Here is a 12,088-nt window from a genome sequence, read left to right as displayed (position 1 = left end):
CTTATCTTGTTCTCAATCCTAGGGAAAAGCTTTCAGTTTTTTACCTTTAAGTATGATGTTAGCTGTGAGTTTTTTGTAGATGCCCTTTATCAGTTGACGAAATTCCCTGCTATTCCTAGTTTGTTGAGTATTTTTATCATGATAGGATGTTGGATTTTGTCAAATGCTTTTTCTGTCATCTATTAAAATGATCATGTGGTTTTGATCCTTTTTTCTATTAATGTAGTGTATCATATTGATTTTCATATGTGAAACCAACCTTGCATTCCTGGGATAAATCCCACTTTGTCATGATGTATAATCCTTTCTATTTGTTGCTGGGTTCTATTTGCTAGTATTTTGTTGAGGATTTTTGCTTCTACATTCATAAGGGATGTTGGTCTGTAGTTTTCTTGTGATCTCTTTGCCTGGTTTTTGCATGAAGGTAAAACTGGTCTCATAGAATGAGTTGGGAAGTATTCCTTCCTCTTCTGTTTTTTGGAAGAGTTTGTGAAGGATTGGTTTTAAAATTCTTTCAATGTTTGGTAGAATTCACCAGTGGAGCCCTCTGGGCCTGGGCTTCTCTTTGTGGGAAGTTTTTTGATTACTAATTATACTTCTTTACTTGTTATAATTCTATTCAGATTTTCTATTTCCTCTTGAGTCAGTTTCAGTAGTTATGTCTTTCTACAAAGTTGTCCATTTCATCTTAGATAATTTCTTGGCATACAGTTGTTCATAGTATTCTCTTATAGTCTTTTTTATTTCTCTAAGGTCAGTAATAATACCCACCTGTCAATTTTGTTGGTCTTCTCAAAGAACCAACTCTTGGTTTTGTTGACTTTTTTTCTGTTCTCTATTTTGTTCATTTCTTCTCTAATCTTTATTATTTCCTTCAGTTTGCCTTGGGTTTAGTTGGCTCTTCTGTTTCTAGTTTTTTCAGGTGTAAGGTTAGGTTATTAATTTGACATCTTTCTTCTTTTTTAATATAGGTGTTTACAGCTATAAATTTTCCCTCTAAGCACTGATTTTGCCTCATTCCCTAAGTTTTGGTATGTCATGTTTTTGTATTCATTCATCTCAAAGTATTTCTAATTTCTCTTATGACTTCTTTGACCCATTTGTTATTTAGGAGTATGTTGTTTAATTTCTACCTATTTGTGAGTTTCCAAACTTTACTTCTGTTATTGATTTCCAATTTCATTCTATTATGGTCAGAAAACATACTTTGTATGATATCAATCCTTTTAAATTTATTGAGACTTGTTTATGGTAAAACATACGGTCTATGTACCCTGAGAACTATGTACACTGCATGTACGCTTGAGAAGAATGTGTATTCTGCTGTTGTTGGGTGGAGTGTTTTATAGATGTCTGTTATATCTAGTGGGTTTATGGTGTTGTTCATGTCTACTATTTCCTTACTGATCTTCTACCTACTTGTTCTATCTGTTGTGGAAAGTGGGGTATTGAGGTCTACAACTATTATTCTTTAATTCTATTTCTCCCTTCAATTCTGTCAGTTTTTGCTTTGTGTATTTTGAAACTTTGTTGTTAGGTGCACTCATATTTATAATTTTTATATCTTCTTGATGAATTGACTTTTATCATTATAAAATATCCTTTTATTGTCTATAACAATTATTGTCTTAAAGTCTGTTTTGTCTGATACTAGTATAACCCCTCCAACTCTCTTTAGCTAGTTTGCATGATGTATATTTTTCCATCCTTTTACTTTCAACGTATTTGTGTTCTTAAATCGTTTGTCTCATAGAGGCAGCATATAGTTGAATCATGTGTTTTTTAATTTTTTAATTAAATTTTTTAATCCATTCTACCAGTCTCTGCCTTTTAATTGGAATATTTAATCTACTTATATTCAATGTAATTATTGATAAGGTAGAATTTGTGTCTGCCATCTTGTTATTTGTTTTCTATTTGTTTTAAGGGTTTTTTTCCCTTCTATTTCTCCACTATATTTTGTTATATTAAATAGATTATTTTAATTTAAATTTAATTTTAATTCTCTTGTCATTTTTTTTTTATTTATTTTTTTAATTTTTTATTTTTTTTGTGAGGAAGATCAGCCACATTCATGCCAATCCTCCTCTTTTTGCTGAGAAAGACTGGCCCTCAGCTAACATCTGTGCCCATCTTCCTCCACTTTATATGGGACACCACCACAGCATGGCCTGACAAGCAGTGTGTCGGTGCGCACCCGGGATCCAAACCCGGGCCACCAGCAGTGGAGCGCGCGCACTTAACCACCATGCCATGGGGCCGGCCCCTCTTGTCATTTCTTTTACTGTATAATTTTGAGTTATTTTCTTAGTGGTTGCTATGGGGATTACAATTAGCATTTTAATTTAAAACGGTATAGTTCAGGTTCATACTGACTTAATTTCAGTAATATACGAAAACTTTACTCCTATAAAGACCCATTTCCTCCCCTCTCCTTCATAGTTGTTGTCATAAAAGTTACATCTTAATAAGTAGTGTGCCCATCAACTCAGATGTGTAATTATTGCTTTGTGAAGTTGTCTTTAAATCAGGAGGGAGGGAAAGCCGTTTTTCTTGAGTAAACACTCCTTGGATTGATGCAAGCCAATAGTTAATTTCCAGAGTTCTGAAAAAGTTGATTCTGACTATTTTTGCCAGTTTTCTTGTTGCTATCATGGAGGAGAGAATTTTTCAGAATTCTTTAACCATGATTTTTGTTTAAATCACTCTCAGTGTATTTTTAATTTGCATTTCCCTTAGATGAAGTTAAACATCTTTCCTATGTTTATATTTGCTTTTGTGAGAGCTATATGTGTATATCCAGTGACCATATTTTATTATTTATTTTCCAATCGGTTTGTAGGGGTTAGGGAAATGAGCCCTCTGCCTTTGTATGAGTTGCAAAATTTTTCTCCATTTTGTGTTTTGTCTTTTGTTTATGGTGATTTTGTTTTTAGGTATCAGTTTTTTCTTAATTTATCTTAACATATCAGTTTTCATGTATCTATGAATTCTTTTATGGCTTCTGAGTTTTGTGTAATAATTTAAAGAGTTTTTTCCTCTCTAAGAATATTTTAATGATTCCCCAGTGGTCTTTCAAGTATTTTTTTAAATCAACTTTATCAAAATATAATTTACATACAAGAAAATGCACCTATGTTAATAATGAGTTTTGACAAATGTTACACCCATGTAACCATGACCACAATCATGACAGAGAACATTTCAATCACCCCCAAAAAGTTCTTTCAGGCTCCTTTGCAGTCATTCCCACTTCACCACCACTGGCAGCACAAAATACTCTCATTTTTTTTCATTGTCTTTATATCTGTGATTATTTATTTCTCCCTTGTCATTTCTCATTTCACCCTTCTTCTTGAGTAAATTAGCTAATACTTTGTCTCTTTTATTTCATTTCATTTCAAAGAATAAGCTCTTTTATTTATGTATTAGTTATATCATTTTTTTCCTTTAAAATTAACTAGCTATTTGAGTAAGATGCTTAATTTTTGTTAAGTATATTAATTCTCCTCCAAGAACAGCTTGAGCTGAATTCCAAAGTATGAAGCGACTGTCTCACTGTGTTGCCTGCATTTCCTTTGCTCTGTTTTTGTGTTTCTTATGATAAAATTTAGAAAGTCAATATTTTCATCTTCGCAGTTACTTTTATAAACTATGACTTTGGTTGGTATTTATAAAGTTAATTCCTGTATCAGGACCCATAAAATGGAGGCTGCCCCAGTGGTCTGGCCTCCGTCAGAAATCTAAACCTAGGATCTAAATCGAAATCTAAGCCTGCACTTAGGGGAAACACCTGTTAAGGAAACTAACATACCCCGAACACAATCCTCCAACTCAGCCTTAGCCAGCGTACCTTACCCTAAAAAATAGGACCTGCGGCCTTGCGGTGAAATCCCTGACCTCCTAGCCAACCACGCCCTGTTTCGCCGTTGCCTCTTTTAAGGCTCTGTAAAACTCCCTTTTGCCCCAGATCTCCCAGGAACAGGGCTCCACTGCTTGTGAGGCACTGCACTCCCCCAATCCATGGACTGTTTTCCCTTGAATAAAAGACATCAAACTCGTCTCTAAATTGTTTTAGTTTTGTTATTTGACAATATTTGTAGACTTCCTACCATGAGTGATGATGGAATTAACATATTTCCCTTTCCTCCTTTCTTTTTCTACACCAGCCAACTGATTATCTTCCTTAGGATTTCCCTTTGTACCGTTAAATATACTTTTACTTCTGTCAGGTTCTAAAAAGTTTAAAATACATTCAGACCAAGGTAAGTTGTTTTCAGAGGGGTTCTTTTTAGACTTTATTTTGCCCTTCTCTTGCATTCTCCTCCACCCTTGTGGTCTCACCTTCCCCGCCAGGAAGTCCCCAGTGATCTTAGCCCAAGAAAAGGAGGCTTCGCTGATTGGTGGGCAGCTGCTGCCTCCACAAGGGACGGAAGTAAATTTAGGTTCTGTCACAGACCGAGACTTTATCGGGAAAGCTCAGAACATCCTGCCAGAGTTCCCTGAAAATAGCATCAGTGAGCTTACATGGCTGGAGCCCAGGGCACAGCCCCTGCCTGTCCTTTCTCCTGAGGTGCCTAGACCAAGCTTAAGGCCCCTCTGGATAGTAAAACCTCTTTATGCATAGCTCTCCAGGATTATAAAATGACTGGGTTCCTGAGCATCCTCATCCTCTCATCTCAATATGGCAAAAACTTTCAAATTGCGCAGTTTCAGGAGAAAGCCTGGCAGAGACCTTAAAGGCCGTCCCACCCCCAGCCTGGACTAGCTTTCATTTACACTTAACCATGGCCACACCCTTACCATTCATTCCCCTTCCCTCACCCCCGGGGCTCCAGAGTTCTGGCCACAGGGAACAGTGCTACCAGATGGCCACCCCGTTGAGAAGAGCCAGCTCTGGTAAAAGTGATGTCTCCTGGTATTTGAAGATCCTTTGTCCTGCCAAGGAATAGTCTTGGTGCGTATATTCAGTTTCTGTCCTTACTCCTGTTTCTTCTCAGCCTCATCTCTCACCTCATCTGTCCTGAGTCTCCTTTAACTATTATCTCCCACCTCCCATCATATGTTGTCACATCATAAGATTGTCACTTGTTTACAAGGTGTAGAGCAGAGAGCAGAAGGAACTTCTAGACCTATCAAACAAATGAATCTATACTTTCAGATATCATGAGAAAGGCAATAAATACTTTTGAAGAAGCCGTTTTGGTGCCCTTTAAATCAAACCGCATTGCAGTATACTGACCAAGGAATGAAACCACTTCCCCACTGGCAGGACAGGCAGGAGATCATTCTGTCTCTGGACCAACTCTGGACCAGAGTCTTTTCAGTCACAGGCCATGTCAATAGTCAAATTCGAGCCCTTTCCTTTCCCCTCAACCATCAAGAGCTCATATATCATAATTTAGAATTTATTTACCCCAGTGGTGTAATGACAGAGGAACCAGGATGGGGAGCTTTGCCAAGACACCTCAATCACATCCAAGCATCACTTTCCAGGTCAGAAAAGTCAAGACATTAGATTAGATCCTAGTCCCTAGTTGCTCTGGTATCTTAAGGATCTAAGGCATGGGCTGGCTGGATGGATGCACAGAACCTGGGGATGGTCTCTGTGAGCGCACAACATGGTGAGCAGCTTAGCTAGGTGGACTCTGGCTATTAGGTGGATCTTGGGCTGGCTCACAGAAGGCTCCTCCATCCTGCTGCCCTCCAGGGGAGACGACTGTGGCATATGTCACAGGCTTGGAGCAGGTCAGGACCTCAGCAGGCAGAGGAGGTGATGAGGATGGGGCTAGGGGTGGGGGTTTCCCTGACGGGGGATCAAGAGGTAGGCTGGTGTAGGTGGTATTGTCGAAGGAGGGTGGAGAGTCGAGCCTAACATATGGTACATCCGATGGCAAATCTACAGCCAGTCCAGAGTCACTGATGTGGTGGACCACTGAGGAGGGGGCCTGGAACAAAAGCAGGCAAATCAGGCAAAGAGAGAACCCTCCCTCTGCCCCAGTTCCCTTTGGTGGAAAGCCCAGGTGGAAAGCAGACTGGATCTGTCTCCTACATCCTGAGCATGTCAGTGGGCAAGAAGGCTTCACTCTGAAGATTTTCAAGCCCCAAGGTCCTCCCCAAATCTGGGAAGGTGGGAGACTGAGGTGGGAAGGTGAGAGACAGAGGTGGGAAGGTGGGAGACCAAGGTGGGAAGGTTGAAGGCCATTGGGGCCAAGTTTACAGAATTTAGGAAAAGGGCTTGGACCCTGACTGGTTCCAGTCCTTCCTCCACCCCGTCATCCTGGGGCCTCTCAGGGATCATGGCAGATGGAGGGTCTGGGGAATCTGGCTGGGGGCCCTCAGAGACCTCTTACCGTGCCTGGCACTCCACTGCTCTGGAATCGGCCACAGACGCCACGCCTGTTCCCTGGCAGGACAGCAGCAGTCTGCGTCCTGTGCTAGCTCAAAGCCCATCCCCTCACTCCCTTCGGAAACCTCTGAAATCTCCTTCCTAGTCCAGACTCACCAGCCCCACTCCCACCAGCACATCTTTACCCCATCCGCCTCCCCAGCCTTCACTAACGCTTCCACCCACTGCCTGCTTCCGCAGCTCCTGGCAACCTGCCTCAGCACTCAATCTAGCTCCTGAAACCCTTTCCCCACCTCCTCCAGTCATCGTCCCCACTCTCACTGCCCCACCCTTTCCAATTCCTGTCTTTCCCCAGACCTGCTCCCACTGAATCTCCTTCCTCCCCTCCGCCCATCAGCCACAGGAATTCTAGGGTCTGGGGCCCTTACTAAAGCCCAGACAAGCCCAGCTGTAGGGGAGCAGACCTAGATTCCCGGCCTCATCCGCAAGACTAGCTGACACAGGACCAGCAAGGCCGTGCAGGGATGGGCGGGTGGACAGCCACCTACCTTTCCTTTTGGCCATCACAGCAAACAGCACAGCTGCCGCCACCAGCAGGACCAGCAGGAGCACAGCGCCCCAGATCAAGGGGGTGCTGAGGGACAGAAAAGGATAGGCAAGCTTAGCCCTGAACCTGGCGAGAGCTCCTCACCAGGAATCCTGGAGCAGTGGCAAAGGCTGCAGTTCTTGATGAGCCATGGTAGTGAGAAGGAGATTTTGGGAATGGAATGAGGCGGGCAGGCTCAGGCAGGGCAGAAGAGAGACACATCGAGGTATCCTGGCAGAAGGGATATCCCCCGGGTTGAAGGGATCGTTGCTGAACTGGGGTACAGAGGTATGTCTGTCTGTCTGTCTACTGCCTGATCAGAAGTTCCCCAGGGGAGGAAAGAATCATAAGGTGTTCCTTTGATTTAGTCTGGGGCTCTAAACAAGCCATATCTTCAGCACCACGCTTTTCCCAGGCCCCTAAATACAGTTCTTGTCAGTACCTCTTATCCCAGCTGGGTTCCAAAGGGCTGGCACTGCCTTCAGGGTCTGAGGATGGGCCATCAGACAGACTGCCAGCCTTATAGGTCTCTTTCTCCTCCCCGTTCAGGCCAGGAGCTGAGTCAGAAGGAAATATTTAATGAGCACATACCCATTGTGGACAGGGTTCAAGGGCCTGTTGAGGTCTGAGGGATGGAGGAGTAGAACTGAAGAAGGAGAGGTCCCCAGTAAGAAACACAAAGAAGGAGGACTTGGGATATTCTTTAGGGGCCTCTCATTCTGGGGGTCAGGGAATGGCGCTCTTTATGTCTTTACCTGGTAACGAATATGCCCACTTTCCCCTCTACCGCCAGCCCCCACCCCTTTCGCTCTGCATTTCTTCTCCTCCACCTGTTCCCCTGTACGCCCTGGTCTTATCAGGCTGCTCATACTGTGCAGAAACACCCACTGGGTAATCTGTGCCCACTTCCCCTCCCTACCCCAGAATAGGTTTCTCCACTTTCATCCTCAGTGGCGACCTTGTCTCATCCACATACCTGCACAGTAGAACTCTCCACATACCTGCAACTGTCCACATAACCTGCAGGCTGGTCGAGCCCCACCCCGAGCTCAGGATCTAAGGAACTCTGAGGTCAGTCCTAATATGACACAATGCCAACTGACCCTTGCTGAGAGGCTTGCTCAGACCCTGAGACTCAGTTTTGTAACAAGGCTTCCGTCATCTCTACAACAGGCTCAACCTCTGGCTGGGGGCCCCAGGGTTGGTTTCTTTGGACCTGAGGATCTATCTTGGGGACCTGGCCCATCCTTCTAGACCCTCTGGGATGGGGGCCTTGCCTTGTTCTTAGAAACTCACCATTCCTAATCCCCACCCCACACCAAACCAGGAACTGGACCTGCTGTGGCCCCAATCTTGCTGCATATGTCCTGCTCTCTTGGTACTTTTTAAGCCACCTTGGACAAGGTTCTCTGAAGCTAAATGCTTGCCTGAGCTGCCACCCACATCCTCCCTGGATACCGTGCTCCAGCTGCCTGCCTGCCTGAACAACCATCCTCTGCAGCTGTTGGGGTCCCCAGCACCCGCCCCACTGCAGGGAGCTGTCTCCCTGCCCCCTCTTCCCAGTGTGTCTCATCTTGTCACATTTTACTCTTTAGGGAGTATAACTTTGAGTTCCTAGACTTTAGACTTTAGAGTCAAAGAAGGAGGAGAACAAGAGATGACTAGGATTAATGGGACTATATAATATAAAATAATAATCATGGCCTTGAGATGAAAGCTATTCAATGACAGCTTAGTCCATCCTCATAATGAACAGATGGAAAAAAACCAAGAGAAGGGAAAGTGCCTTTCTTAATTTCATTATGTGAGGATTCGGCACAAATTACTTGAGAAAAAGAAGACCTGAAAATGAAAAAAATGTCAGCATCTGTGAGAGAAATGTGGCAGGAGTCTCTGCTCCAGCGGGTAGCAGCTGACCATTTCCCTCCACAATATTTTTTTCCACAACATCCTGTTTTTCTGAAAAACAAGTTTTTTAAGTACTTTAAATTTTTCTTTCAACAAATGCTTAGATGTAAGAAAGTTGTAGACTGTGAGAAGGAAACCTGTAGAAATAAAGTGCTTTCTATACTGGAAATAGGGTTGAGAATATTGGCTTAAATATTAATGACACTTTCCTCATTTTTAAAACAGAATGAGTTGAAGTAGTTCAGGCCTTGAATATACCTGCCTGTAGGTGAGGCACACACTACACGCTCAGTGAAGACTAATAAAATTAGATAAGATACGAATTCAGTAATTTTTAAGCTGTCAAACCCATTATTACAGGAATAAAAAACTGGAAGATATAAAAAATTAATTCCAGTTGATATGCCCAAATTAAAACTTTGTTTCAAACATTTCCAAGGAAAAGAAAGAGCATCAAGTATGTTGAAAATGCTGGAGGAGGAGGCCACGGCCATGATGGGGAAGGAGGATACGCCTTCCTTCCGGTGGGAGACCGCCTGTGCGGGAGGGGACAGGGACTGCTGTTTGACTGATTTATCTCAGACTTCTCGCCCGGTTTGGTTTCCGTTCCCTGCAGAGCTGTCAAAAGGATATCTCCTCCCAATTCCTCCCCTAGGCAGCCCCCACCCCCCAAGGACCCAAGAGCAGCAGGTGGGGGTGGGGAGGGCAGGTCAGAGGGGCAAGAGCAGGCCTGGGATAACTCACGGGCAGGGAGCACTTCCAGAGCGACTCTGTGCACCGTCTGGAGCCCGGCGGTTCCCTCCACCACGCAGCCGTATTCTCCTGCATCCTCCTCTCTCAGGGTCACCATCTCCACCTGGAGCAGGCCGCTCCCCAGGTCGGTGAGAAACGTGCGCCTGCTCCCTGGGGCTCTGCGATCCACAGCTGAGGACACCAAGGTCTGGCATCCCTCCGGCAAGAACCGGCACCACACCTTCTCAGCCTTGATGTCCTGGGGTCGGTAGTGGCACTGCACCAGAATGGAGCCCCCCACAGGTGCCTGCAGCTTCTCAGGAAGGCTGTCAGCCCAGCCCTGGCCTAGGGAAGGAAAGCACGTGGAAATGCTAGGCAGCAGCTGGGGACTCCTCCCAGCCCACCGATAGCACAGGGGCACAGGGACCTAGAGGTCCACCTTCTAGACCCCACACGTCTTACTGTTGCCACAATAAGGCCAATCATTCTTGGGCATGAAGTGAAGTATATGGGCCCAGAGTGCAGCTCCGTCTGAACTTACCTGTTAGTCCCAAGAGCAGCAGCAGGAACAGGTTGGGACCCATGGCTGGGCAGGGAGATGTCAGCTCTCGGGCTTGCCTGGGCACTGATACAGCATTGCCCTGGGGGCAGGAAACATCTGCCTCAGATAGTCACGTGTGGCTCTCAGTGACCACGGGGTGGGAGGCAGGCACTGGTGGGCCCCTCCATGGGTGGGCATAAGGAGCTCTTCCAATCCCTGGTTGGTCCAGTGCTCAGGAACTGACCCTGAGGGTGGGGGTGGGCAAGGCAGGGGAGAAGGCCCAAGGAAAGGCAGAAGCCTGGGGTTGTGCTAAGGGATTCAAGTGGGAGGAGGGTCATGGCTACCAGAGAGCAATAGAGAAAGAGGGAAGATGATCTCCAGGGTCTTCCCTGTGTAGAATCTGAGGATGCAGAGCTGTGAAGGAGGGAGGTCAAGGGTCTTACCCATGATCCAAGGCATTCTGATTCTAAGTTCTGTCTGAGTGCCCCCACCCAAGCTTTCAGGAGATGGTCCTTCTCCTGCAGTACAACCTCACAACAGGAAGTCCCACCTTGATAGTGTGCCCTGGACCCGGCCTGACTTCGTTTGTTGTGCTGAGTGCTCTCCAGACCATTTCAATGTGGACCCACATTCTCTCTCCAGTTCCGGGGATTGCATTATTTCTTCAATAATTACTTCTCCATTTTCTTTTTGTCCCCTTCTGTTTTTCTGGAACTCTTTAATTAGTTGAATATTGAACTTCATGTATTCATCTAACTTTCATATCTTTTCTCTCTCATTTTCCATCTTTTTGTCCACTCTTTTCTGATTTCTAGAAGATATCTTCATCTTTTTCTTCCATCTCTTCTATTATTGTCTTTTAAATTTTTATTCCTTAGTGTTTTTAATTTACAGTATTTCTTATTCTCCAAATGTTTCTTATTCACAGCATATTATTGTTGTTTCATGAATGCCCTATCCTCTCTGTTGGGAGATAATCCGCATGAAGATTTTCACAATTTCTGCTTGGTCTGGGCCGTCTGAGCAAAGGGCCCTGACAAGCTTGGTTCCAGGGTAACTGAACAGCAAACATACCTTGGAAGCTAGAGACGTGTATCAGCTCCAGAGAGATTGGCTTACATCCTCCTGCCCCCGCCCCGGAGAAGATCGTTTATGTTCCAGAGTAAAGGTCTCTCTCTCTCTCCAAAGAGGAAGATGGGCCAATATGCCAGACGTGCTATATAAGCTCTAAGTCTCATAATTTGGGGTTCCTTTCCTGTGACACAAGCTAATTGCCTGTACAGGAAACGTCTGGCCCTCGTTCCCGTCGCCCTGTGCTGAATTGGGGTTGGGGATCCCACACAGACAGTGAGTAATAAACCTCCTGACCTGGGACAGCAGGAGGAGCACCGGTGCTCAGAGAGACGAGAGCGGGCAAGGTGGGGATGGCTGGGAGGGCACATTGCCCTGACCTGGATGATCTCACCAAGACAGGGGCTGGAAAATCCACCCTCTCCCCTCCCCCGCCCCTCCCTTCTCTCCTCCTTCCCTCTCTCTGCCTCCGTCTTCCTTAGGGAGCAAGGGAGTTGAGAATGGGAAACTGGGAGCAGGAGCCTCAGAAAGCCTGCTGGTGGCTGGTGTGATAAGCTGAGCCTGGTGGAAGTGGCGATAGGGTGACCGTCTGTCCCTGTGGGCCCGGGACTGAGGGCTTCCCTGGGACACAGGACTTTCTGTGCTAACGCTGGCAAAGTATCAGGCTAACTAGACAGCTGGGTCGCCCTGGTGGGTGATGTGGAAGTACTTCTCTCCGTCCTGCAAATATGTGTCAGGCTTTCTTTGATTTCCTTACAAAAAAGTTATTTTCACAGTAACCAGCCACCTGGGAGTGTTGTGCGAAGAGGAGACCTGTCCTCAATATTTAACCAAATGCCTAAAATGGATTCAGTCCCCTGCTGGGTGCCCAGGACAGAGGTGACCAGGCAGGATCCTGGCC

General features: G+C 45.2%; 1 protein-coding gene across 2 annotated transcripts; it reads right to left on the bottom strand.

Moving 5' to 3' along the window:
* Positions 1-5,421: 5,421 nt before the first annotated feature.
* On the bottom strand, positions 5,422-10,187 carry TREML1 (triggering receptor expressed on myeloid cells like 1). 2 transcript variants are annotated; one of them, XM_058553956.1, is made up of 6 exons: positions 10,117-10,187; positions 9,588-9,920; positions 7,378-7,492; positions 6,898-6,983; positions 6,354-6,406; positions 5,422-5,948 (listed from the first exon to the last, which is right to left on the bottom strand). In XM_058553956.1, exons 1-6 carry the CDS (start codon positions 10,157-10,159, stop codon positions 5,634-5,636), a joined length of 945 nt encoding a protein of 314 aa, XP_058409939.1. In that variant the 5' UTR covers positions 10,160-10,187; the 3' UTR covers positions 5,422-5,633. The 2 variants fall into 2 exon arrangements, with proteins under 2 accessions (XP_058409939.1, XP_058409940.1); XM_058553957.1 differs by lacking the exon at positions 6,354-6,406 and having other exon boundaries at positions 5,824-5,948.
* Positions 10,188-12,088: the final 1,901 nt, after the last annotated feature.

This window comes from Diceros bicornis, chromosome 14 (assembly GCF_020826845.1).
Source record: "Diceros bicornis minor isolate mBicDic1 chromosome 14, mDicBic1.mat.cur, whole genome shotgun sequence".
NCBI lineage: Eukaryota > Metazoa > Chordata > Mammalia > Perissodactyla > Rhinocerotidae > Diceros > Diceros bicornis.
This window is presented reverse-complemented; position numbering and strand designations above follow the sequence as displayed.

Coding starts and splice junctions, on each gene's coding strand:
- TREML1 (XM_058553956.1), bottom strand. CDS start 10,159: ATGGGTCCCAACCTGTTCCTGCTGCTGCTCTTGGGACTAACAG. Junction 7,493..9,587: donor TCTGGAAGTGCTCCCTGCCC/GTGAGTTATCCC, acceptor CTTCTGACTCAG/CTCCTGGCCTGAACGGGGAG. Junction 6,407..6,897: donor TGTGATGGCCAAAAGGAAAG/GTAGGTGGCTGT, acceptor CTGTCCTGCCAG/GGAACAGGCGTGGCGTCTGT.